The sequence below is a fragment of the Hipposideros armiger genome, unplaced genomic scaffold (genome assembly GCF_001890085.2).
Source record: "Hipposideros armiger isolate ML-2016 unplaced genomic scaffold, ASM189008v1 scaffold_1618, whole genome shotgun sequence".
NCBI classification, from domain to species: domain Eukaryota; kingdom Metazoa; phylum Chordata; class Mammalia; order Chiroptera; family Hipposideridae; genus Hipposideros; species Hipposideros armiger.
In genome coordinates, this window is record NW_017732968.1 from 53,665 (window position 1) to 81,636 (window position 27,972).

The 27,972-nt window shown below is 50.2% G+C and overlaps 1 protein-coding gene across 1 annotated transcript; it reads left to right on the plus strand.

Moving 5' to 3' along the window:
* GABBR1 (gamma-aminobutyric acid type B receptor subunit 1) lies at positions 1 to 27,972 on the plus strand. Its single transcript, XM_019634389.1, has 23 exons — positions 1 to 107; positions 519 to 603; positions 1,286 to 1,489; positions 2,228 to 2,413; positions 3,765 to 3,785; positions 5,161 to 5,321; positions 8,615 to 8,749; positions 9,125 to 9,295; positions 10,491 to 10,592; positions 11,042 to 11,107; positions 11,580 to 11,771; positions 16,782 to 17,024; positions 17,642 to 17,705; positions 18,946 to 19,023; positions 21,460 to 21,610; positions 22,067 to 22,199; positions 23,494 to 23,610; positions 23,700 to 23,807; positions 24,237 to 24,330; positions 25,075 to 25,202; positions 25,977 to 26,105; positions 26,330 to 26,473; positions 27,234 to 27,972. Exons 1-23 carry the CDS (start codon positions 90 to 92, stop codon positions 27,405 to 27,407), a joined length of 2,904 nt encoding a protein of 967 aa, XP_019489934.1. The 5' UTR covers positions 1 to 89; the 3' UTR covers positions 27,408 to 27,972.

Genomic DNA, 27,972 nt, shown 5'->3' on the forward strand with positions numbered 1-27,972 from the left:
GGGGAGGAGGGGAAAGGTGGCGGAGAAGGGAGTGGGGAGCGGGAGGAGCGGCCGGGCCTGGGGCCTTGAGGCCGGGGAGACCCGGGGAGATGGGCCGGCGCGCCGAGGTAAGAGCCAGGGAAGGGGGGAGCGGGGCTGGAGAGGGACGCGCGGGGGAGGGCTGCGCTGCGGGCTCGGGGGCTCGAGGGGAGGAGGGACGGCGGGGAAGGATTCCAGAGCGTGGGTAAGCCGGGCTCCGGATAGCCGCGGGGGCCGGGGCAGAGGAGGTGGTGAGAGGTGGAGTCCCGGGAGGGTGGGGGGGCCGCGGGAGGCAGGAGGAGGGTGGGGACAGGCTCTCTCTCCTCCTCTCCCCCCACCCCGCGCCGGGCTCCGCCCCCGCCTCGGTCTCTGGGAGCTCTCGTTCTCAGGCTGAGCAGGGTCCGAGCCTAGGAGGCCACGGGAGGGAGGCCGAGTCGCCTCCCGGGTCCGGGCCGTGCCAGCTGGGCTCTGTCCGGTCCTCACGGCCTCCTCTCACTCAGATGCTACTGCTGCTGCTGCTGGTGCCGCTCTTCCTCCGCCCCCCGGGCGCGGGCGGGGCGCAGACCCCCAACGCCACTTCAGAAGGTGCATTCTTCTCCGGCGACCTCGGGCACCCTTCCACCCCACTCCTTTCCTGGTCCTCATTACTATCCCGTCAGCCCTACAAAGCATCCTGGCCTGGCAACCCAGTCTCATCTAACCCACTTTACTACTGCTGACTCCCTGTCACCCCACATTATTACCCAGTACCCCTTTTTCTCAGCCCCACATTAATACACTAGGCCACCTTTCTGTGACCTGGCGTTATTGCCTCAATTCCACCCCTTTCCTGGCCCCCACATTACTACCCCAGTTCTGCCCTTCCCTTGGTCCTGCGTTTCTGTCCAGGTGGCCTTACATGACTTCTGTCTCATCTCATCCAAATTCAACTCAAATATCCTCCTTTAGCGTTTTTACCTAGCTCACTCGCATCGCGCCCCTTCATGATTCCTTAATTACTTTTCTCCTTACCTCCAGAAGCACCCTTCCCTCCCGACTTGGGGCTCTCTCATTAGCCTTAACCCTGGCTCATTACTCTGTCCTTAGCGGAGTTCTGCACCCGTCACCGCTCCCACCCTCTAGCGCCCCATCCCACCCCGCCTCTGTTCTCCACCTGCCCATTGACCACGCCCTAGGCTCTCCTGCCCCCCCCCCCTCCGCTGCTGACTCGGCCTTTTCCTTTTTTCCCACCATTCCTCTCTTTACTCCTTCCTGACTCACCCCTCAGGTTGCCAGATCATACACCCGCCCTGGGAAGGGGGCATCAGGTACAGGGGCCTGACTCGGGACCAGGTGAAGGCTATCAACTTCCTGCCTGTGGACTATGAGATTGAGTATGTGTGCCGCGGGGAGCGCGAGGTGGTGGGGCCCAAGGTCCGCAAGTGCCTGGCAAATGGCTCCTGGACAGATATGGACACACCCAGCCGCTGTGGTGAGTACCTCCCGAAGCCCCTCCCTTCCTCAGGACCATTCCTCTTCCTGCTTCAAACTTAGCATTACTGTTTGCAAGTCAGCATTTTTAAGTCCAGTGTAACTAAATTCACAAATACATTTATTGAATCACTGCTGTGTAAGAGGGACTTTGCCGTGCACAGTTGGAGGCAATAAAGTTAGCCTGCACATTTCATTTCATCCTTCTTCGTTAGGCCACCGACCATTGATAAAATAACCTGATTATTCATCCTGTCACTTATTCTCTTTGAGGATTATTAGTGGCAATTATGCAAAAACATTGTAAAATGTTTTCATCACATTTCCCAATACCTCTGTCTCCAATGCAGAGACCATATACCCAAGAAACAGAGCCCAGTTTAACATTAATACAAGCCAACTAGAATAAGAAAGGCATGTCTGATTGTGCATCTAAAGTCACATACATCCACACATCTCAAAGCTAGAGAACCGCCCACTGAGGAGATGGCATTTTATGTGCGTATAGCTCCATCTTGGGTTCCTACATGGCAGTGCTTTTTCCTTTTTTCCCTTGGGGATGTATGGAAGTTTCCAAGGCTAAGGGAGGACTGGAAGCTAGAGAGGCCAACCTTTTTTACACCGATTTCCTGCAATGTAGGATGCTTGAGGGCACAAACCCCAAGCTGAGCCTTCTGCTTTCTAAGGGAAAAAAGGAGCCTTCTCCAAACCACCTCTCTATTTTCTTATCTCTCCACAGTCCGAATCTGCTCCAAGTCTTATTTGATCCTGGAAAATGGAAAGGTGTTCCTGACGGGTGGGGACCTCCCAGCTCTGGACGGAGCCCGGGTGGATTTCCGATGTGACCCCGACTTCCATCTGGTGGGCGGCTCCCGGAGCATCTGTAGTCAGGGGCAGTGGAGTACCCCCAAGCCCCACTGCCAGGGTGAGGGGAACAGCTGCCTGCATGCAGCTGATGAGAGGATGGGAGTGGGCTGAGAATGGATGGTGGGAAAAGGCTGGGTGCTACAGAAAATGGGGGGGGGCTCTGGGAGGCAAGGTGAAAGCCCAACTCTTTCCTCCATCCACCTGCCTCAGATGTCCTCCTGCAGTCCCCAGTTTCCACTTTACTTCTGTTGGGTTGGGGCATCCTTCCTTCACCTTTCTCTTTTTATATCTTCTTGCTCCCAATTTTTGAGGCTCACATTTTCTCTTTTCCTTTTTGAATCTCACCCTCCATCACCCTTCTTATGGTTTAAATACTCCAGTTTTCTCTAGCCTCAGTGCCTTTCTCTAAACTTAGAACTTTCTATGCATAACCCTCTTCTAGAATTGATTCCTCTCCATTCATTATAACTGAATTATTGTACAGACTCAGAAATAAGTCATGTCAGATAGTTAGAAAAGTTGACAAGATTAGAAAGGCTATCTGGGGTAGAAAATTATCAGGATAAAAACTGAAAAGGCTTAAAACTAGGGGCAGCACTGTCAGAGCATTAAGGGCAACCCAGGGATGGGGAGCACTCTTTGTCCATACCTTCCAGACAACCACCATCACTTCCCAAGGGAACCGGGTTTGTGTCCACCACCTGTACAGCCATCTAGTTCTGCAAATTTCCCTCTTTCCTGGGCATCCAGATTTTCCCTCTGCAGCCTCCTGTCCTGGGATGCAGGCATACCTTAACTCTTCTTACCCTTGTAGACTCTTTCAAGATCCTTGGACCTGGCTTTTCTCTTAATTATTCTGCTTGTAGCTTATCATTGCATTCTGCAAATTGGGAGTCCCATCCAGGGGTGGATTAACTATGAAGCTGATAAAATTTAAGCTTCGGATTCCTCATTTACACAGGCCTCTCCTGTGCTCTAATAATGTAGAGAGCTCTATTAATGTGGTCACGTGGTCATAGGTTTTTGTAAAAATTGCACAAGTTAAGATATTTTAACAGCGATAGGTTGAAACCAATTGTATTTGTAATTTGTAATTTTTTTTCCTAAAGAGAGGCCTCCCCCCCAAAAAATTTGTAATATCCAGGCTCCACAAAACCAGGATTTACCCATGTCTTAGCTGTAGGCACTCCTGTCTCAAATTCTGTTCTCCTATGAAAAATAAAAGAAAACCAAGTCCTGACCCACAGCCCCACCTTCCTCCTATCCCCAGGCACCCTCCCCTCAGAAACGCAGCTTCTGCCCTCCCCAGTCTTCGGCATGGACAGGTGTGGGAGGGTGCTGGGGATGAGGCCAGGGGAGCTGGGCGCCCGTGGTAACTCTTCTCTGATCCCCGTCTTTCCTGCTGCCAGTGAATCGAACGCCACACTCAGGTGAGAGGTGAAACCCTTATCGCGTGCACTGCAATACCCAGACCTGTCACTCTTCACCCTCCATCCCCAGGGATTCTGCCCCTAGGCTATGGGGTCGGGATCTTTCTCCCACCTCGCCCCACCCACCCCAGTTGGCGGCCGACCCCTTCTTTCCCTACCTGTTTCCTGACTCCAGTCCCGGTTTTCTGCGAGGCCGCTGTCCCTCCCATCTCCCTGCTTGGCCGCACTTCCCTCGGCTCCGCCTTCTCCCAGACTCTGCTTCTCCCAAATGGCTGCGCCCCAGCAGGGGGCGGCAGGGGGCTGGGAGACCCGCGAGCTTCCGCCTTGTCTTTCCCTGTGGGGTTCCTTCCGACCCTCTCTGGAACATTTTCCTGCCTGCCCCCTCCTTGGGATTTCACCTGAGGATTCCATCAGCCCAGCCTCACCTCTCTGCTTCAGCGCCTCCCCGTATCCTTTCCTTCCCCATATCCCTTTCCTTCTCTTTTATCTCAGTTCCTTCTCCCATCACCCTTTCTCAGGCTTCGGTCTACTCAGCCCCTTGTTCCCTACCTCTATCTCCATCACTCCCCATTGCACCCCCCACCTTCCCCACCCCGCCATCTCTTTCCAAAACCCTTCCCATCGCCCTTTCCCTCACAGCCCTCATTCCTTAACCCCAGCTATTCACACCCTCATTAATACGGTCAGGCGCCAGCCCCTTTCCTCTTGCGTTCCACTCCTGTCTTTCCCTTCTTCATCCTCCGTACCTCAGGGCTTCAGGCTCCGGCGGCTCGCTCCGCCCACTCCGCTCTCCTGGCACGCCCCTTCCTCTTTTTCTCCTCCCCCTAATGTCCCCTTAGGTGGGACCCCTGCCTTCCTTGAACGCTCCTTTCTGTTTGGGGGTCGCGTTCTCCCTCTTCTCCTCCTCTTCCCTCTGGCTGTCGTTCCCACCGCGGCGCTTGCCTCCATCCCCCTCCTCCACCCCTCGGTCTCTCGGTCAGTCCGCGAGGAGAGTCCGCGGTGGCTGGCGGTGGCGTTGGCAGCGGCGGTGGCGGTGGTGGGAGCTAGAGCCGTGGGGGCCGTAGGAAGCCAATCTTCCCTGCTTCCCCGAGGCCCTAGTCCCCTCCACCCCACAAAACCAGGGATGGAGGCGCCCCCTCGACACCCCCTCAGCAGCCCTCCCCAGGACAAGTGTCCCTCCTGAGCTCTTCCACCCCAAGCAGCTACCTCCCGCCCCCTCCCCCCGCCATGGGTCTGGGGGCCCCCTCTCCTCGGGCGGGGTGGCCACTGCCACTGCTGGTGGTGATGGCGGCGGGGGTGACTTCGGTGGTGTGGGCCTCCCACTCCCCCCATCTCCCGCGGCCTCACCCGCGGGTACCCCCGCACCCCTCCTCAGAACGGCGCGCAGTGTACATCGGGGCGCTGTTTCCCATGAGCGGGGGCTGGCCAGGGGGCCAGGCCTGCCAGCCCGCGGTGGAGATGGCGCTGGAGGACGTGAATAGCCGCAGGGACATCCTGCCGGACTATGAGCTCAAGCTCATTCACCACGACAGCAAGGTAGCCCCGGCCCTGGGAGCGGGTGGGAGGTGGGGGCTTGGGGAGCAGGGGCCAGCTCTACGCCATCAGCCTGAATGACTTCTGGGATTCTGAAGCAGACCCCTCCCATGTGTGATTAGCAGGAGAAGGGCTGGGAGTGCAGGAGCTTGGGGAGAATCGGCTGGAGGTTCAAGATGAGGGTCTAAGGGGTTCAAGATGGTTAATCACGTTGCGAGGCAGACCCTTCTGCTCCTTAGAGACCCGTGGAAATGCCTGGGGTTGGGGAAACTGGAGGTGGATTTAGGGTACAAGCTGATGGTGACCCTCTGGGGAGTAAACTAACCCTGGGTTGGGTTGGGTTGGGGGATGGAGGAAATGTCAGAGGTGGGGAGCTGGATCAGGGGTTTACTTTTACCATGGTAACAAGGTAAAGCTTGATCCGGTTGGAGCTAGAAGGAATAGGCACCCAATGACTAACATTTTGAGGTTCTTGAGCGCTCTAGTTTATTTATCACAAGAAGCAGCAAGGTAGCTGTGTTCTTACCTGACTACTCATCCCTCCTTCCCTAGTCCTGGGGAGGTTCCTGGGCTGTGGGACTGTGTAGCATATTGTGGTTGGAGAAGGCTAATGGTCAGGAGACTTGCAGACACTGGGAAAGTGAACTGGATTAGAGGCCCACATGGGAGCCCCTACAACAGCACGGGGGTGGAAAGGAGCCAGGATACAGGGAGCAGAAAGAACAGGAAGGAGCTGGAATGGCGATGTGGGAGGGGGCAAGGAAAAGGAGGCACAGTGAGAGCCTGGGGCGTCCTGTGGAACTTGGGTCTGGAGTTTATCTTCTTGACAGTATGTAGCCTCTGAGATATGGGAAGGGATGTAGGGTTGGGGGGAATAAGGAAAGGGGGGGGTGAGAAAATTTGGGTTTAGGGGTAGTAGGAGATAACCCTATAAGATTCCTTTCCCTCCCCTAGCCCCTACATGAATAATTGGGAGTATGGGGGAGGATGTGGCACAGGAAAGGAAGGAAATCTGGGGCCTCAAATTTATCTTCTCTGACATGTGGCCCTGTGACAAGGGATTGGGGAACAGTGAAATAGCGTACATGGGTGAGGATTTGGTGATTTACACTTGGGGTGGACTGAGGATTTATAGTCATTCTTTAGAACAGTAATCTACACCTAGAAATAGGTGTGTGAGGGAGAAGGGGGCAGAAGTTGGGTTGAAGGCAGGGAGCTTGAGGAGAAGAGAGCACAAAGATGGTTGGGGGCTTGGAGAGGGAACTTCAAATCGCTCCTGACAGTGATTCTGAGTGTACAAGAGAATCACCAGAGGAGTTTGCTAAACATTCAGTTCTAACTCCTGGGTTAGGGATGAGTCCCAAGGATCCGTGTTTTTCCCAATAAAAACCCTGCCCTGGTGGGTGCCTATGTAGCTAACCCCAGGATGTGAATGGGAAGAGCAACATGGCACAGGAAAGAATTAGGTATTAGGGTAGGAGGGGACCGACCGAGAAATAGAGGATCAGATCTGATGGAAGGGTCAAGCTTAGGAGAGCAAGAGATAATTGGCCATGGTGGGTGTGAGTGGGGGTGAGACAGGGAGGGATGGGTGCAGGCTTTATGACAGGGGACCACAGGGAGCTAAGGGAGCCCTGTGTGTGAGCTCAGGCTCATCCACCATGACAAGTGAATCCCTGGAGGTGTTGGGAACAGATGGGAGACCTGAGAGGAGGGAGATGGAGGAGCTGGAAAGGCAGAGAAACTGGAATATGTTTCCTGCCTGCAAATGTGGACCCTTTGTAAGAGCAGAGGAGAGGGAAGAGAACAGGAAGAGTACTGGGGAGGGGTGAGAATCAGGTGGTGGAGGGAATCTGTAGTAATGCATTGGGCGTGGAAGGGGGAAAGGGATGTGAGAAAAGGTACGGAAGGGATGAGGACACAAAAGAAGAGACATTGGGTGGCACCCATTGCCATTTGTATATATCGCCTATGTTCTTATATGTCCTCATTCATATCAACCTTTTTTTTAGACAAGAAAGGGAGGGGCACTGAGGGGCCTTGGGAGAAGCTGGGGGCAGAATCTGGAGTAACAAATGCTGGGACAGCGCAGGAAGGTGGGACCTGAGAATGGTAATGATACACAAAGATGCCCAAGTGGGACAGATGAAGAACTTTCAAAAAACAGCCTTGAGCAGACACTGAGCACTGCCCTTAGCAGTGGAGGTGGGTGGGCATGGAGTTCTGGGGGAGTGTTGGTTCTGCAGGCTGTCAGCCTGCCCGGACTCCCCCTTCTCCAACTTCCCACAGTGCCCCAAATGTCAGGCCTCCGTGGAAAGCGAGCAGGCTCTAGGGGGCCTTCTTTATTTCATTGGAACTTCCCCATTCCACCCCCATCGCAGTCCCCTGTGCCTCCTGTCTGTGTCCCCTCTGCCCTCGCTCCCCACTGGCTTCCATTTCTTCTTCACTTCCTTTGGGGCTCCAGCAGTTTCTGAAATGTCATATTCCAGCAGGAGGGAAATAGGCAGTGGCTGGCTCTCCCCCACCTCCTCCCCTCTTCCCATCATTCCTTTTCTCTCTACCTTTCTGCATTGTTTACTTTACCCATCACCATGCCTCTCCTTCAGTCATCTCCTTCAGTCACTCATAAAAGGATCTAGTTCCTTGAGAGTCATTCTATTTATTCTCCCCAGTTCTTTCCCCATCCTTGTTTCTTCCCCCTCTTCTACTCCTGAGTGTCTCTTTTTCTAATGGACCTGTCAATTGTCAGGGCCCAGCAGGAGGGGATGGATGCTGAGCTGGACCCCTGGTGGACTTGTTCCTGTTCTCTCTTGTTTATTTATCACTAGCCCTGCAAAGAGAAGAGGGAGGAAAAAAATGGAAGGTGGGGAAAGGGAGTTTGCAGAGGTGAGGGAGGAATTTTCATAATATGGCTCTGAGGAGGCTGCCTCAGGACTTGGGAAGAGTTTATTCACATTCCTACAGACCCTTCCACTCACAGGTGTTTGGAGCATAGAAACACGGGGTGAGGGGCAGGAGTGATAGAGGGCAGGTGGCATATGCATCAGGGCTGATGGAGGGCTATGTGGGGGGAGCATGGATAAGGCAGCAGGTGAAAGAGAGAAGGGTGTTTAAGAGTGAAGGGAAACTGGGAAGAGGTGTCTGGAAGGAGAACAACATGTTAACAATGACAAAAGGGTTTCGGCAGAGGGATGGGTGGTTGGGAGAAGTAAGTGGTTTCTGGGGAAAATAAAAGTAGGAGTTGCAGGGAAGGGAGGAATGCTGGGAGAGCTTGTCCTCACCCCACACCCCCTTAGTGTGACCCGGGCCAGGCCACCAAGTACCTGTACGAGCTGCTCTACAATGACCCTATCAAGATCATCCTTATGCCTGGCTGCAGCTCCGTGTCCACGCTTGTGGCTGAGGCCGCCAGGATGTGGAACCTCATTGTGGTAAGCGGGGCCTGGAGACAGAGGTGGGCCGTTTCCTTTGGGCTGTGCTAAAGAGAGGGTATATTTAAGAGGACTGCGTCCGAGACCGAGTTATTTGCAGGCCTGAACTGATCAGCCTCCTGGCAGCAGTGGCCTGACAGTGCTGCGGCCGACCTTCCAACCTTGTCATCATCGCAAGGAATGAATGAGATCAGTGACAGAGTCCTGATTGGGAGGGGCGTGTGGGCCTTGGGGAACCTCTTCTCCCAGGGCTGAGTAGGGATACTTGGAGAGAGTGGGGAGAGATGCCCAGAGGCAGGGAAGGGCTGGAGGAACTCAGCAGCTCAATGGAATCCATGGATAACCCCGCCCTGTGATACTGTCCCTGCCTCCCAGCTTTCCTATGGCTCCAGCTCACCAGCCCTCTCAAACCGGCAGCGCTTTCCAACCTTCTTCCGCACTCATCCATCGGCCACACTCCACAATCCTACCCGTGTGAAACTCTTCGAAAAGTGGGGCTGGAAGAAGATCGCCACCATCCAGCAGACCACCGAAGTCTTCACTTCGGTGAGGAGGGACGGGGTAGAGGGGGCATGCCCTGAAACTCCAGTGCACAGGGAGGTGATGGGACGTCATGGTGGGGAGGGCATGGGGAGACTGATTCTTTAGCAAAAGAGAGCACGTTCCGAGCGGGTTAAGTACATGTTCTTCTGTAATCAGAGGAGGGAACAAGTTGAATTTTCAGGATCCTCTCCAGCTTTTTGGTTTTAGGACTTTTTTTTTAACCCCTTTTATTCTTTGTTTCCCCAGGCGATTAACCCGAAAATAACCAAGTCTGGTTAAATAAGTTCACCCCAGAAGTGGGGCAACGGTGGGAAGGAAATAGCCGAAGGAACCCAAAGGAAATTGGAAATTTCCAAGGCCTTTAAAGTTGGGGGGGGGTGGATGTGTGAGTGGGAACAGAAGCAGTGGGGATGTAGGAATGGGAGAGGGCGCAGACAGGGAGGGAAAGGAAGAGGAAGAGGAAGATGGAGATGGAGATGGAGATGGAGAGAGAGACAGAGACAGAGATAGAGACAGAGGTAGAGAGGGAAAGAAGGGGAGAGGGAGAGAAAGAGAGGAGACAGAGGCAGATAGACGAGTATATGTACAAGGGTCAGGTAGTTGACTTAGAGAGAGATGCCGGCAAACAGGGAAAGGTGGAAGGGGGAGAGGGAGATTGTGCAGTTAGAGGAAACATACGCTTCTACCCAAAGAAGACAGTCGCTTCTACCCAAAGAAGACAGTCGGCTTCCTCTCTAATTCTATTCTTTGGATCCTCAATCCACTCAGTGGCCCTTTAATCCTCCCCCCACGTTCTCTCAGTGATTCAGGACATTCTTCTCTGGTCCTTTTGTCTGTCTGCCCATTTGCCTTTTAAGGTTGACATCATCCTTTCTCTACCAGACTCTGCCTTGTCTTTTCTGAGTTCCTGTTTCCTTTCTCCCCAATTTTGCTATCACTGGTAAGAGGGGGTGAATGGGGTGACTGCTGTGGACACAGATCCTCAGGAAGGGCTCACCATGCCTCTTCCCACTTAGAAGCCACATGCTAAGACTTCAGATGCTTTTTTTTTGGACACTCCCCACCCCAAGAACAGAAGGTGTTGAAGAAGCGTTCAGAACCACTGTTCCTTTGTTGAGTATGCAATCCCCAGCTAACATCTCTGATTTTTACCACACTGTGCACCCCATGTTTTTTCTATTTCTCATTCCCACTCAAGACTCTGGACGATTTAGAGGAACGAGTGAAGGAGGCTGGAATCGAGATTACTTTCCGCCAGAGTTTCTTCTCAGATCCAGCTGTGCCCGTCAAAAACCTTAAGGTTGGATGGCTGGGGTGGTGGGCTCAGCCTGTAGAGGAACCGGGTCAGGGGAGCAGTGGTGGGTTGGAGAGGAGAGCCCAGTGGGGGAATGTTGGTTTCTTTCTAGTTTTGTTTTTTTGTTTCTAAATTGAGAAATAATGGACATAGAACATTGTGTAAGCTTAAGGTGTACAACTTGTTGATTGATACACATCTATATTGCAATATGATTGCTGCCCTAGTGTTAGCTAACACCTCCGTCACAGTCACATAAGTTTGATTCCGTAAGACAGCACCATCTCCTGCGGAAGTTCAGCTCCGTCTTCCAGGTGACATTTATGCACTACCTATCAAACAGAACCCGGCACTGAGCTCTCCGGGACAGGAATGCAAAGCTGTGAATGCGCTTGGCTGAGCCCTCGCAGTCCCAAGCGTCCCTCAGGAGCTCTGTTTTTCTCTCTGTTTTGTAGCGCCAAGACGCCCGGATCATTGTGGGACTCTTCTATGAAACTGAAGCCCGGAAAGTCTTTTGTGAGGTGGATTTGAAATCTGAAGGGGGAGGGGGACTGGGCAGGCTTTTTGCCTTGGGATCTCATAGGATCTCCTCTCCACATTTCTGCTCAGGCTGATAGTGAATGATCTGAGGTGATGATTAACACGATGTCCCTGTCTGTTGGCTCTGACTCCATCTCTTGGCCTCTCACACACATGGCACTTTCTCCAGATCTCATTTTCTTGCTGCTTTGTGTTTCTGGAGGAGCCTGTGAATCCCATCTTTCCTTACTGGATGGAAAAGGCCACTCAAAAACAGAGGTTGGGTAGGATCTTTGAAGGAATATTGGAGGCTTTCCTAACACCCCCACCCCCATAAGACTTGTAGATTTCTCTTTTCAGTTCTCTGCTCTTCTCTGATACCCAAGAGGCTGAATAGTGTCAAGTGAGATAAGACCAAAAAAACAAACCAAACAATGAAACAAAGACCCAGCCCTCCCCCTTTTTTGCTTTCAGGTATACAAGGAACGGCTCTTTGGGAAGAAGTATGTCTGGTTCCTTATCGGGTGGTATGCTGACAATTGGTTCAAGATCTATGACCCGTCCATCAACTGCACGGTGGATGAGATGACCGAGGCGGTGGAGGGTCACATCACCACTGAGATTGTCATGCTGAACCCTGCCAACACCCGCAGCATTTCCAATATGGTGAGAGTGTGGGGCCTTGGAAGCTGGCACCTGGGCAGGTGGGGAGAACTGAGGGAGCCTCCAAGAGGAGTGGAGCAGGTGTGAGGTTTGGAGGTGGGGTGAGGTAGGGGTCTCTGCCCACCCTGAAATTGTTTGCATCACGTTCCTGTGGAGTTCACCTCTGCTCTGACTTCCTTGGGTAGGAAAGAGAAAGGAAATGGGAGTGGTTTGTTCAGTAGTCCCCGATGAGTGGAAGGGCTGTTACCATGGAAATGAGGAGCGGTTGGCAAGAAGTTAAAGGAGGAAGAGGCGTTAGTGATAATATAGATTGCTGTATACGCAACCACACCTTTACAGGAGTGCTGTTCCTGTGCAGAAATACATTTTATTTTCTTGGTGACTTCAGAGCTCTTTAGAATTGTTTGATATTCACCCCTGGTCGATACTCACTTAACTTTGCTCCTGATGCTTTTTAAATGATCCCTTTTTAGAATTTTAGATGTAAAGGGAACTTTTGAAATCAGTTAGCCCCAGATAGCTGGTTAGGGACAGACCTGGAGCTAGAAGACATGTTCTGTGATTTGAGAAGGCTGAGAGGCAGGCCTGTAGGTGAGGGGCACAGTGAGGAGGGTGTGAGTGAGAAGAGGCCCCTTTCTTGCTCAGCCCTGCATCTCAAGGAACACAAGAATGTTGGGGTGAGCTGGATGAGGCTACCTATGCATTTGCTCATTATACCAAGGGTGACCCAGGGCTGGGATACCTGCTTTGAAAACATGCTAGGGGTGAGTTCATGGTTATAAACCCTCCAAATATCTCATTAAAACAAAGTTGTAGTAATAATTGCTTTTGTGTAGTAATCCAGCAGCTTGGATACATAATTTCAATGATCCTCACAGTAATGCTCTGACAGATTTCTCATTTCCATTTATAGACCAGGAAATTGGCACTCAGAGAGGTTAAGTGACTTGTCCCAGGTCATGTAACTGCTGAGTGGTCAAGCTGGAATTGAGTCCCACTAAATCTAACTCCAAATCATTCTGCCCCATCACCTTCCATGGGAAACCACAAAGTCTGACTAAGAAGTTTGTACTTTTATTTGCTAACACTGTTTAGCTGATAGCTGATGGCAATTTTTGAGCAAGAGAGAAAGAAGATTCAGGAAGTTTGTTCTGGGAGTGGATTGTGATAGAAGGCTCAGTTGCCACATGGACTCTGATCTGACCACTGTCCTGGGACATTCTAAAGGGCTCCATGTTTAAGGTATCATGGTTGAAACATACAGTGGGAAAATTCTGGAAGGTCACTTCCCTGTAGGGCACCTGACAGGTGAATCATCCCTGAGAACCTGGGAAGTGGAGGAGCTGGTAATCGAAGTTGGAAAGGACTGCTGGTGCTCTGAGCTCAGGACCTTGCAGTTGTGGCTTCTGCTTGCTAGCAGGGAACTGACAAGAAGCAGGGAGTTAGTGAAGGGTATAAAGGGACATCTGGGCTTTGGAGCAGAACAGTTGGAGGTCTCTTTCTGCCTCTTGGTCTCTAGAGAAAGATGGTGCCTGCCTTTGAGGCCATGCAGCTTCTGGTGACACAAGGCCTGCTCAGCAATCTAAAATGCCAGGGGAAGGAGCCAACTTTTCCAGAGAGTAGATGCAGCCTTCACAACCACTTAGGGAAGAGATTACAGGTGAATTAAACAGGACCAGGAGAAGTGGATCTGAAGCAAGGGTTGGTCCTCGGGGCCCAGAGCCATGGCAATTTAGGAAAAAGAAAGCAGAGTTGCCTTTACTCTGTAAGGATGGCTTTATGTTGAGATCAGTAGTTCTGAAACTTTAGGTTCTATCAGAAGCACCTGAACGTTAATACACAGGTCAGTGGCCTCTTTCCTTGGAAGTTCTGACTCAGTGAGTCTGGGGTAGGCCTGGGAATTTACATTTCTAATAAGTTCCCTGAGGATGTTCGTGCTGCTGGCTTGGAGACCACATATTGAGGACTATTGGTTAGAGCTGTGGTTTTCAACCAGAGGTTGCAATACCTAGGGACGATTTTGGTCATCACAGCTGCTGGGTAAGCCTGGAATGCCTCTAAACATCCTACAATGTACCAGACAGTCCCCCATAACACAGAATTATCCTGCTCCAAATGTCAGTGTGCAGATTGAGGAAACTGCTTTACAGAAAGAGTCTTTAGGAGCCACATGTGGGGAGTGGGTTAGTGGTTCTGGAGAATATTACAGCTCTGGGCTAGACGGGCAGGTGGGATGTGGGATGAAATTGTGAGTATGCACCAGACCTGCATACAATAAAGGATTAAAACCTACCTCAAGATACACATTTTACATCACTGTCAAGCATCCATTCTCACATGTGGAAACAGACAGGGCTGTTAAAAAGTTGGGATCATAAATTTGCACTTGGTGACTTCACTAATTTCTGTGGGTTATGGAATTTTGGTTGTTGTTTTCCTTAAGTACCTAGTAACATTTCCACTTGAAAATTTATTGTACAACCATATCTTTACTGACCCAAGGGGGAAAGATATTTTTGGTAACTTTAGTTATGGGGTAGGGTGGGGTCAGCAGTGCCACCCACTGGTCAGCAGTGCCACCCAAGTGTGTTATTGGTGGTGACCTGGAGCCCACAGACTGCATGAGGACCCAGGCAGGAAATGGCACCGTGCAGTGCAGATGAACCCCTTTCCGTCTGGGTGATTTTCTGATGTAGAATTTACTTTGAACTGCACATTGGATGGAGTTTAAAGGCTGAAGGACTTCTTCAAAAGCCTCAGCCCAACAGGTGCTCTTGGAGAGAAATACAGCTTCCAGGGCAGTGCAGGGTCCTTGGGGTGAGTAGAGACTGGTGCCAGGCCACCTGAGTGTGAATGTCAGCTCTGCCTTGCACTAGCAGTACAACTTCTGGCAAGCTAAACTTTTCTGTGCCTCAGTTTCCTTATCTCTAAAATGGCTTTAAACCTCATTTGATTATTTAAGGATTAAATAAGTTGATATATGTACCTTAGAAAAGTGCCTGGCACATTGTACGGACAACATAAATGTTAGCTATTATTATTATTATTATTATTATTATCGTTATTATTATTATTTTATCATTCTGTGTATGGAGGTGTGATGTTAATGAAATATTTTAACAAAAGAATTAAGAGAACTTGGTGATTTGTAATAGCCTAAAGGTCTAAGGTGGTGATTCTAAGGATTCAATCTCAGGTACTGGGATATATTGGGGCGTGAGGAAAAATCAAACTTAGTTTTAGATCTTTATAATTTGAGATCATATAGTTGAAAATGCATTAGAGACAGTTGGAGATATAGGACTTGAAATACTGAGCTAGATTATAGACCTGAGTATCAGTGACAAAGATGAAGTTGAGAGGGAAATTCACAAAGCGAAAATGTAATTTACTTTATGCCCAGCATTTTACATGTGTTATTTCATCTTTGTAATAACTCTTCAAGGAAGTATTTCCATTTTAAAGCTGAATAACCAGCTACTGAGGGTTAATAATGTGTTTGAGATTACATAGCAGGTAAATAATTAGTTAGAAATAGAATCCATCCATCTACTTATCCATCCAGGGGACATTTTTTTTTTTTAAAGACTGTTTTTTTCTAAAGCAGCTTAAGTTCACAGCAAAATTGAGAGGAAGGTGCACAGATTTTCTGTCTGCCCCCTGCCCCTCCACAGGCATAGATTTTCCCCATTATTAACAGTCCCCAGCAGAGTGGTTACAATGGATGAACCCACACTGACATATCGTTATCACCTAAAGTCTACAGTTTGCAAGAGGGCTCACTCCTAAAGTTACATGTTCTGTGGGTTTTATTTTCACTGCCTAATCCAATGGACGTCTATTATGGGCTGGGCATCGTGCTGGATGCTGAGAATGAAGAGAGGAGTGGAACCTGGTCCTGTCCTCAATGAGAGCAGAGCCCAGGCCCGCATGTCTTCAAAGCGCAGCCTGTTTTCATTGGCACCACACTGCCTGTCCCTTCGCATTTTCTTCTCCTACTGTCTCCAGAAAGGTGAATAGAAAGAAAAGTGGACAAGACATGAGGAATGAAGATTTTTATTTATAATTCATTCATCTATTCATTCCTTCATTAGGGTGTGCGTATGTACATACATTCCAAATCTAGACAGTTGTGTAGTGCCCCTGTGTATCACATGTGCCTTGCCAAGAGGTGGCCACTGAGTCCTTCCATGTGTGGTTTCTGGGAGGTAAGGAAGGGCAGATGTGATTTTTTTTCCTTTATATGGAAGACATTTCCAAAAACTTAAACAATTTGCCTATGGTGATTTAGTTAAGCAAGGTTACTGTCAGCTATAGAAGTTCAAGTCTCTTGACCCATTTCATGACAGTGTTAAAAGAGCTGTCATTCTATTTAGCTTTCTTGGAAAAAGAAGATTGAGCGTTGGGAGGTGTGTGAGTAGGGATTGAATAATAGACTTTAAAACTGTGAGGGTTATTTCTGCAGCACTCAGCCTTCTGAAAGCCATCTAAGAGACAGTGAATTGAAAGCACATGAGGATGGTAAGAATTTAGCTGACTTAAGAAAATCCTCCTGCTTGACAAGCAGAGTGAGGAAGGCTGTGGTGTCACCTTTTCTAGGGTCTTTCAGAGTTGAAGGAGCTATTTGGTCCTGAGTCAACTCTACTGGGAAAGTCTGAAGGATGAGAGAACAACATTGCAGGTCTTCCTTGGAGTATCCATGTCTCCTGGGTTTTTCTCTATCTCTTCTTTCTGTTTTTTGCAAAAGTGTCTATTCATTAAATTTTTCTGTTTGTAGTTCTGAGCTAGCATCTATACAAGCTAAGCCACTGGACCCAGCTAATCCCTGCTGTAGTCGCTTCTGATCTGAGCCAGACATGTGGGTATAAAGGTTTTTAATGTGCACATGCTTAATCTGACAGCACGAACATAAACCATCTATTCAACTCGAAGTGTCAGAGCCAGAATCAGATGCCACACCCACCCCATTACTTCCCACACTCCAGCCCTTTCTTTCTGTTCTTCCCTCCCCAGACATCCCAGGAATTTGTGGAAAAACTGACCAAGCGACTGAAAAGACACCCTGAGGAGACAGGTGGCTTCCAGGAGGCACCACTGGCCTACGATGCCATCTGGGCCTTGGCATTGGCCCTGAACAAGACATCCGGAGGGGGCGGCCATTCGGGTGTGCGCCTGGAAGACTTCAACTACAACAACCAGACCATTACTGACCAAATCTACCGGGCAATGAACTCCTCATCTTTTGAGGGTGTCTCGGTGAGTCCTGGCAACCTTCACACTCCCCTGTCCTCCCATCGAGAGAGAGACCCTCCTTCCCCTGGAAACATACATTCTCTGTCTCTCTCAGTTACCTCCCTGCAATAATCAGTCTCAGACCAAGGAAGTAGGGACCCCTAAACCAAAAAAGCCCACAAGCAACTAGAAGGGAAAAATGGTCTGTTCCACTTCATTCAACCCCTCCCCTCATTTCTTTTCACTTTAGATATTTGTAAGTCAGATAAGAATCATAGGATTTTCAAAGAGGAAACAGTCTGAAAGATCATCTCCTAATCCCTTTTAAAATGGGAAAATTCTCATCCAGAGGGATTTGGTGACTTGCTGAGGTCACACAGCCAGAAGCCAGGTCTCCTGGTGTTCTATCTGGAAATTTTTCTCACTCAAATCTCATGGGTGAAGCTGCTTAAAAGAATAATGTTTCTAAAATCTAGGGTATGGGCATCTGGGGTATGTCCTACATGCAGGCAAATGCCATAAATAGAATTCATTCAGAAGCTCAATTAAGATCAAAAACACGGATTCAAAGAGTCCCTGATGTTCTCTTTCACTCTTGCTTTTCTCCCCTTTGCCTTCCCTCATGTGCTCCCCTCCCTCAGGGCCATGTGGTGTTTGATGCCAGCGGCTCACGGATGGCGTGGACACTGATTGAGCAGCTACAGGGTGAGCAGGGGCCCAGGGGATGTGGAGTCGGGCTGGGGCGGGGCTCAGACGCGCCTGGGAGAAGACCACCAAGAGACACCACAAGATGGCCTTGCTGCCTCCCCACCACCTGCCCTTTTAACTGGTGTCTATCAAACTTTTAAATAATAATAACAGAAAAAGCTCCTGTGTGGGTGGAGATCTTTGAGTTACAGTGGTTGTGTTCTTGAAAAGTGGCATGCACTTTGAAAACAGCCACTCCCTTTCCCCAGTGGCTTCCATTTTAATTTTAGAAATTTCCCTTCAGTGGCTTGGGTTGAGGGGTTAATGACCTGTCACTTGCTTCACATGGATTCCAGGAAAGCTGTTTCTAGGAATCCTGCTATTTTTAAAGCAAATCCGTTACATTTTCTTGCTATGTAAACAAGCATTCCTAATTTTTCTGTAGTATGTATAGTTTGGCTTTTCCAGGTTGTATTTTCTTGTAACTTAGCACACTTACTCATGTATTTGCAGAACTTCTATGAGTTAATTTTTCAACTCCACTCTGCTCTCAGCCTCTTAAGGCATGGCCAAGAGAGCCATTTCTTGGCTTCCTGTGAAAAGTTTCTTTGTTTCCTTCTCCCACTTCCCACATCCTCTCAGATCTTCTTTGTATCCAGGACAAGAGGGAATGGACTTCAGCCATGGTGAAAGGGGTATGAGTTGGCTTTTGATGGAAAAGTTATGGTAACGGGGACAGTTCTAGAATAGAAATCTTAGGAGTGACTCAGTTTCCCTTTGTGGCTCTTTAAGAGGCAAGTGCAACTCAGTTAAAGAGTTAGAACCCAAGCCAACCAACAAAAGAGAAATTTATAAAATTAAAATGAAAGCCACTGGGAAAATAGATTCTCTGATAATATCGTAAGAGTGAGAATAAACAGAAATGTTTAAAGCTTTCGAAGCTAGAATCAAAGTGAGAGACGTCTTGCTAAGGGAGGTGTTAGGCTGTGGAATGAGTGGCAGACACCTTGGAGCCTTCCTCACTGAAGAGCTTTACACATATAAGATAATCTTGATTTCTGGGGTCCACCTCACATCGCTTTTAAATCAGATTGCTTACTCAAACGACTCCTCTGGTCTTCCAAGTATCTTTCAGGGGTTCAGGTGAAGGGAAAATCAGGTACAACCATGGAAAGCTACTTTAGCAAAGTAGGAAGTTGAGAATGCCTAGGATCAGCTCTTCACCTACCCGTGGTCTCTCCTATTGTCATCTGCCCAGGTGGCAGCTACAAGAAGATTGGCTACTATGACAGCACCAAGGATGACCTTTCTTGGTCCAAAACGGATAAGTGGATTGGTAAGTGGATCCTGTTTATATTTTCCTTCAACCCTTCCGAATAATCATAGAAAAGGGTCATGCATTTGAATGAGGGTGGGATGGTAGGTGCCATTAGGTTGAAATGCGGCAGGGAGATGGACCAGGGGCTAGGGTTAAAGAAAGGAATAAAACACCCCAGATGTAGGTAGGGGAGACTGGTGTATTTGGAGAGGGACTAGGCAGTGGGTATCAATGCACTATTAAAAATAGTACATTGCGATCTGAGTGGCGCATTGGTTAAGAGCTGGCTTGAGACACCAGAGGGCCCCAGTTCAGATCCCACATATGAGGGCCAGTGACACTGCCCTCTACAGCTAAGATGCTGAACAACAGCTCAACCTAGAGCTGGGCTGCCATGAATCACTGGCGACGGCATAGGCTGCAGCCCCTGTGGCAGTGGGTTGCCATGGGCTACTGTGTGTAGCCGGCAGCCAGCTTGAGCGGCCAGCAGCCGCCATGAGCGGCTGTCCGGAAGCCAGCGACTGATCTGCCTCACCCGGGAAGAGTGCAATGATGGTGTCAACTTGGGCCAGTGAAGCAACGTCCCCCACAACTAGACTGAAGAACAAAAAGACAGCAACTTGTCTGTTCACCTTCCCCCAATTCCCCAATAAAAAAATCTTAAAAAAAAAAAAAAAGTACATTGCTGGGGCTACTGGGGATCAGAGGCAGGGTGTGGGCAGGGACAGGAAATGGAAACTCCATTTAGGTTTTGCAGGTGTTTGGCTGCCTTTTGAAATATATCTGAACCAGCTATTTCAGGCTTAGAATTGCCACTTTTTACTTTTATTAGCATTTATTTGATGCTGAATTGACTCCCGGGCCATAAGTTTTTGTTTCTTCTGGGAGATCTTTTCCTTCTGTGCAGCCTCTTCGGGTTTAGGCACAATCTTCTCTTTCTCAGTGTGGCAGGGAGAGCTCACATATGGGTTAACTCGCCCACGAGCTCTGTAAGTTCCACGCTGCATCTTGGGAGCTTTGTTGACCTGGCTGTGCTCAGTGACCAGACAGTCTACATCTAAACCCTTAAGTCCAGCATTACTTTTCATTTTTAAGCATTTTAATGTGCAGCAAAAATTCTGCACTCATTTTGGGCCACCGACCCTGTGTCCAGCCCCACTGTTGGGCCTGGACACACCTACCAACTCCACCATTGTGTTGTGATGACAGAATGGCACACACTGCTTCTGTAACGTGACATCCTTTAGATACTTGGTGGCTTTTCAGATATGCATACCCTTGATGGCCTGGGCAGTTTCACAAGAGTGCTTAAATTGAACACAAAGATTTGAACCTCTTGATTTGCATGATTTTGTGGGGTTCTCTGGGTCAAGCGAATAGTGAACTGTTTTCAGTGGTCACCTCAGGCCACTTACTGGAAGAGGAAGCTAGAGTTGCCTCTTTATCACTGTCAGGAAAATGGTTGCTTAAACTACAGGAGAGGATAGAAAGCCTCATATAATTCTCTTCTGCTAAAATGTGCTTTTTAAAGAGGGAAAGTCAAGAATATTCTTTGTGTGCTTGGTGGGTTAAATAATAAATGGGAAAGATACTAAAGGTGGGCAAAAGGAAGGACCTCCTGATGAAATAAAGGCTCGGCTTAAGGACGGAGGGGAGGTACAGCCATTGGAGATTCCTGCTCTCTGCCCTCCTAGCAGAAATCCAGTAATTTCCAGCACTGCTGGAGTTTTGACTTTTTTTATAATTTGAATTTAGGACAGTGTTCTGTACTGCTATAAATGCTGCATGGCCTAAATTACAGTTTTTAATTTTTTTTTTCCAAGCTTAACATATTGAAATTAGCTGTTTTTTACCCTGTGAACTCTGACAAATTTGAGCTTCCCCTTAATGATAATTACAAAACACCTTTGGGAATATCACCCTGCCAGGGTTAAAAATCACATGTGTTTTTTTCTTAAAGTTAGGAGGCCAGACTAGATAGTTTGAGGCTTTTTAGGCTTTATGATTGTAAAATCATACAATCATCAAATATGATTTTAGAATCATAAAACTTTTTTGCAGTTTTTGATTTGAGTTATAAATAAGAAATCTCATAAATTTCTCAGCTATCCCCTTCTTTCCTTTCCCATTTTCCTTTCCTTCAAGACAGACAGAAAAACAGAACAAACAATAACAAAAAAAGATTACAGCTTTGGTGATGCAGCTCAGCCTTTCTCAGCCTCTAGACAGGACATTAGCTCCATTTTCTGATGACAGTTTTGATTGTTCCCCTAAGAGCCCTCCATCTGCAACAGCCATGACTCAGGGAGATAGGGGCTCATGTCCTCACAGCCAAAGACTTGAGTGTCCATCAGCACCAGCTTTGCTCTTCACCCTTCCTCCTGTCCCACCTTCATTCCTTTGTCCTCCTTCCTTTTTCTTTCCCCTTCTCCTCCCCCATCCCTTGTGCCTTAGGAGGGTCCCCCCCTGCTGACCAGACCCTGGTCATCAAGACGTTCCGCTTCCTGTCACAGAAACTCTTTATCTCCGTGTCAGTTCTCTCCAGCCTGGGCATTGTCCTAGCTGTTGTCTGTCTGTCCTTTAACATCTACAACTCCCATGTCCGGTAAGTGTATCTTCTGACATTTTTCTTGTTCTGTCTGCCTCTCCAAGATAATGACCACTGAAGGGAGTGAGAATCAAACCTGTGTAACTCTGAGGCCATGTATCATCGAGGTTTACACTCTGACTTACTGCTTTCCCTGTGATCACTGAGAATGGAAAGGGGGAAACCGGATATAACTCCCATCCCTGCTCCAAAGCAGCTAATAGGGACCAGGCAACGTGGTGCAGGGCTCTAAACACAGTGTGTGCTGGGGGCAGCCCCCTGCAGCTCCATCTCCAGCCCCCTGACTGAGTCAGCTTTGTCTCTCAAGACTGCCTGCTCCAAGCCTGTCTTCCTTTGTCCTGTGGCCCTGAGGTTGGGTCCGGTCATTGCATGGCATTTGGAGAGCTGAGCCTCCCTGGAGAAGAGGGTAATGCTGCTCTTCTCCCTCTCCTGCCCTCCCCGCCTCTGCCTTAGTTATATCCAGAACTCACAGCCCAACCTGAATAATCTCACTGCTGTGGGCTGCTCGCTGGCGTTGGCTGCTGTCTTCCCCCTCGGGCTGGATGGTTACCACATCGGGAGAAGCCAGTTCCCTTTCGTCTGCCAGGTGAGAAAGGGTGGGCAGATGGCTCGCAAACTGTGGCTCTCCCACCCATCTCAGGAGCACCTGTGATGTACAGTTCACTGCCTTTCCTTGTCCTTCCCCGACTCTTGTCCTTATTCCTTCTCCTAGCATCATGCCCCCAGGTCTCTCTCTGGCTCTGTCCCTTCTTTCTGTGCCTCCAGAGTTTTCATTCTGTGGTTCGCTTGTTGGTTCCAAGGCTGCCATGACATGCCATGCAGAGAAGGGGAGGGAGTATTGAAGACCAAGAAAGGGGGTACTGCACAAAGGACCCTTGAACAATGGTGGCTTGTCTTTGGTGTGGGGGCTGAGAACAATAACTAGGTTTCTTGTGGGAGTCTTAGTTGGAGTTGGAGGGATGGGGGTAGAAATCTGAACTGACATCTGGGAGAGCTGCAGGGAGGTGACCGCTGTTACAGGGAGGAGGCCCTGCAGGACTCTTGGTACATGGAAAGTTCTGGGGCCATGGGGAAAAGGCTGGTTTCAGCAGTGATATTTGTGTGGTTTTGTGTTGTGTTGGCAGGAAGCATCCTCTCTTTCCCTACCACCCTTCCCTTGCCTCTGCCCTGTGCCTGTCTTCATCATGCATGCATGCACATGGTGTTTGCACACACATACACTCCAGGTCATCAGGAGCTGTGTGCTTCCAGTGAGACCAGAATGCAGCGGGAGGGCAGACCGTTCGCTGGCACTGCAGCATGAGCTGTATCAGAATGGGGGTTTGCTCAAAGGGCTGTGGCAGCGAAGACAAGAAAGCAGCTTGCAGAGTAATTGGACAGACCTCAGAAAAGAGGTGGTGTTTGTATATTGAAGGATGCATGGGATTTAGTTGGCTGGAGAAATAAAGGATGGTTACTTCAGGGGCAGACGGAACAGCATGTGCCTAGCAAAGACACAAAAGAGAGCAGATACGAGGAGAGTGAACAGTTCAGCAGGGCTGGAGCGTGGGGTAGGTGAGGCCTGGGAGATGAGCCTGGAGGGTAGGTGGGGCCATGTTGTGAAGGGTGTCATGCCATATCTGGAGGTGTCCAGGCAGCAACCTGTAGGCATTAGGGGTGGCCAGGAGGTTTTAGCCAGATTACCTGGTGGCAAAGTAGAAGGTGGATGGGAGGAATTTGTTGAAGGTAGGGAGACCCTTCCCTGCCTGTTCTCCACTGCACCCCATCCACTGCTGGCTGCATCCTGCCTGCGTGGTCATCTGTTTCCTTCCATCCCATCCTTGTCACAGTCCCGCCACCTGCCCCACCCTGTTCTTCCCATGCCCTGTCTCCTTTCCTAGGCCCGCCTCTGGCTCCTGGGTCTGGGCTTTAGTCTGGGCTATGGCTCCATGTTCACCAAGATCTGGTGGGTCCACACGGTCTTCACAAAGAAGGAGGAAAAGAAGGAGTGGAGGAAGGTGAGCTCTTCCCATCCTCAGCCCCTGGTGCCTTGGCCGTCAGGCTTAGTGGACTTCCCCTGACATGCCCATGTTCCATGTTCACCTAGACCTTGGAGCCCTGGAAGCTATACGCCACGGTGGGCCTGCTGGTGGGCATGGACGTCCTCACTTTTGCCGTCTGGCAGATTGTGGACCCCCTGCACCGGACCATTGAGGTATCACCTGAGAGGAGACGTTGAGCTCAGGAGGCCGGATGGGCTCAGTGGCGGTCCGGGCCTTCAGGGCTGCATGTGGTCTTGAGGAGAAAGCCACTCTGCGGGAGACTGCCTTCCTGCCTTCTGCACGTCAGAGCTTTTCCTCCTTCCCAGAAGGAGCCCCATCCGAGGCCTCTGGATTCATCTGAAGAATGGAAGTGGTGGGGGTCTGAGAAGGATGTGTAGACTTTCTAGGCATCACGGAAAGAGGGAGAATAAACATTTCCAAGGTGTTCAGGCAAATGCTTTCAGGCCTAGAGTGGGATTTGACCTCAGTACTGGGGCTCTCATAGGAAAGAGGGACAGAGCTGGGAGTCAGGGACCGAGCTAAGGTGGGAAGGGCAGGGGAGGCTGGCAACCATCTTTTCTATGGCCCTGTTTCTCCCTTAGACTTTTGCCAAGGAAGAACCAAAGGAAGATATTGATGTGTCTATTCTGCCCCAGCTGGAACACTGCAGCTCCAAGAAGATGAATACGTGGCTTGGTGTGTGGGACGTGGGGGAAAGGAGTGGGATGGTGGAGCAAAAGTGGGGGTGGGGCAAGGACAGTAGGTTTGGAGAGAGAAAAGTCTTTAGAAAAAGAGGCAGAAGTCTTACGTTAACAAGTGTGATTGTCCTCCTCTTTATCATTGGACTAATCTTTTCTGAGGGTCTGGGAGAGCTGGTCTTTGGCCGTGAGGAGCTTAGGGTCTAAAGAAAGGGATAAGGCAGAACTTGTGTTGAGTACAGGGACCCAGTGGGGATGGCCTCAGCTTCATCTTCAGACCTGCCACCACCTGTGTCTAGACAGCTACCTAGAGTAAGACCGGGGCTGTAAGGGCATGGGTTTCAGCCCCCTCTGGCCTTTTTAGCATCACTCTGATCTATGGCCATAAATGGCTGACCTACCCTCAGTTTGCAAAGCTGGCTTCCCACCTCGAGGGTAAGGCGGTGAGACACTGTTGTGTGACTCAGGCCCTTGCCTGACAGCTGCTCACGACCGTCATTTTCCAGTGTGACATGACCCGTATTCCCACGAGGAAGCAGTGAGGTGTGGGCAAGGAGGGCGGACACTGGGGGGAGTGGACAGGAAGGGGTATGCTAGATCAGGGTGGCTCGATTGGAGAGGATGCTACCTTTTCATTGTGGAGTTATAAGAAAGCAACTAAGTAGGTAAGGGGCATAGAGAGGTTGGGAATGAATGGGAGCATGGAGACTGTTACCCGGGTGACCCCTTCCTGCTGTTGTAGGGGTTTTCTATGGTTACAAGGGGCTGCTGCTGCTGCTGGGTATCTTTCTTGCTTATGAGACCAAGAGCGTGTCCACCGAGAAGATCAATGACCACCGGGCTGTGGGCATGGCCATCTACAATGTGGCGGTAAGCTCCCTGGATACTTGGCATTGACCCCAGGGCTGACTGCAGCAACCTCAATAGGGAGGTCTGGGGAAAATCAGGCACTAGACTCGGATCAGTTGGATGGAAGTCTTAAAAGGCTTTTTTTTTTTTAAAGATTTTATTGGGGAATTGGGGAAGGGGAACAGCCAAGTTGTTGTCTTTTAATCTTAGTTGTGGAGGGCGCAGCTAGCTCAGCTCCAAGTCCAGTCACTATCCGGCTGCCCATCAGCAGCTCGCGGCCCCTCAGCTCAAGGTGCCGTGTTCAGTCTTAGTCGCAGGTGGGCGTAGCCCACCAACCCATGCAGGAGTCAAACTTGAAACCTTGTTGCTAAGAGCACACAGTCTAACCACTAAACCATCCTGCCACCTGTTGGCAGCTCAGCGGCAGCTCAGCTTGGACGCAGCTCACTGGCCCATGTGGGAATCCAACCGGCTACGCTGTTGCTCAGAGCTCCCGCTCTTAACCAACTGAGCCACTCGACTGGCGCTTAAAGAGTTTTTTAATGCCTCGGATTTGTAAAGTACTTTATAAAACACACATAGACACTGTTTTATTAATCTCCACACAACCTCCCAATGAAGTGATTCTCTTTTGGGATTCTTCTCAAGCTAGAGCTGAGGGTGATCCTGAGTGTTGGATCCTTTTTAAATGGAAAGTTCACCAGGAGCCTGATCTCCCAGACTCTGTTCTGGGGGAGAAGCCTGGGTCTGGTCTGAGCCTGCAGGTCTGAGACTCCCTGACCATGCTGTGCCCAGGTCCTGTGCCTCATCACCGCCCCCGTCACCATGATCCTGTCAAGCCAGCAGGATGCCGCTTTCGCCTTTGCCTCACTCGCCATAGTTTTCTCCTCCTACATCACCCTGGTCGTGCTCTTCGTGCCCAAGGTGAGGTTCTGGGTGTGCTCCCACCCTTGGAGAGGGCCCACGGCCCTCCATCGCTTCCTCCCAGGACTCTGTCCCCCTGCCCTGCCCCTTCCTCTCATTTCTTAGCTTGTTTTAGGCCAAGCCCGTCCCTCTTACTTCCCTTCCTTCCAATTCCAACCCACCATCAGCTGATGGCGGACACAGTCCCTGCGTGGCTGTCCCATGCCCCAAACATTCATCCCCAGATGCGCAGACTGATTACCCGAGGGGAATGGCAGTCGGAGGCTCAGGACACCATGAAGACAGGGTCATCGACCAACAACAACGAGGAGGAGAAGTCCCGGCTGTTGGAGAAGGAGAACCGCGAGCTGGAGAAGATCATTGCTGAGGTATGTGCTGACACAAGGGTGCTGGCGGGCTCCAGGAGGCCCATGTATCAGGCTGGGTTTTCTGAAGCAGAGTCTGAAGTAGGGTCCAGGTGCATGTGATCTGCTGAGGGAGGGTCTCAGGAGAAAGCCTACCAGGGAGTAAGTGGAGGAAGATAAGGGAGGGGGAGGGGTTGAGCAAGGATTCCATCTCAGGTAAAATCTAGTGTTGGCCACATCAGGTGGAGGGGGCTCTGGAGCGTGAACTGCACTGTGGACTTGACCCACTCCACTGGAGGCGAAGGAGTGGCCATGGGTTGTGGGGGGGGCATGTTGCGGGGGCAGCTGTGAGCATTGGCAGCCAACACCCCCATCAGCTGGGTGTTGAGCATCCCCTCCAGTAAAGGGGATCTGGGCAGGTGCCTGTGGTGCACACTGTGCCCCAGGCTGTAGTGAGGGGCTGGTGCAGTGCCAGAGTGGGGGATATGCAAACTGGGTTGACATGAATCTGTGTATGATTATTGGAAGCTGTGTGCACTGACCTTTCCCCGCGTCCCCATTTTCTCTCCCTTCTTTATTTCCCTGATCTTTTTCTTCAACTGGTGCCTGCATTGTTCTCTTTTGGCTTTTCTTATTCTTTTCCTGATTCCTCATTTAAATTTCTTTTGTCCATCTAACCCTGTATCCCCCCCTCATTCTTCTCTGTCTTTCCTCCCCTCCCCTCCTCCGTACCCCTTCATGACTTCCCCTTCTCCCACTCTCCCAATTGTTTTTCTTCCTCCAGAAGGAAGAGCGGGTCTCTGAATTGCGCCATCAGCTTCAGTCTCGGCAGCAGCTCCGCTCACGGCGCCACCCTCCGACACCCCCAGACCTCTCTGGGGGCCTACCCAGGGGGCCCCCGGAGCCCCCTGACAGGCTTAGCTGTGATGGGAGCCGAGTCCATTTGCTTTACAAGTGAGGGTTGTGTAAGGGAGGACAGACCAGTAAGGGGTGGGAAAGGGAGAAGAGGAAAGGGGGTGGGTTGAGAGGAAGCAGGGAATCCCTACCCCCAGATAGGAAGAACATGTGAACCCATCCCATCTCTTGTAAATACATGTCCCTCTGTGAGTCCTGGGGTTACCTGGGTCTCCAGTACTCTTGGAACCAGACCCTTTTCTCTCTTATTCGTTCATACAGTTTTATGTCACTACTTAATAATCTAGTTGGTACCTCGCTCAGAGCTTCTCACTCACTGACTCCTCAGCAACCTCACTACATACACTTTCCTTTTCTACACTACCTCCCAAGATTGCTCCCTTTGGTTTTGTGTTTTTATGGGGCAATTAACAGAGAGTTAATGGGCAGGTTTCAGTGCTGCTCCCAGTAGATAGTGGGTGAGAATCCTGACCAAAGGAAGGCACCCCTGAGTGTTGAGATGGAGAGAGGGACCTGTGCGGTGGGAGGTGGTGTCCCTTTCACACTGTGATGCCTTTTGGGGAAGGATCTCCCTGAATCTCAATAAACCAGTGAACAGTGTGACTCAC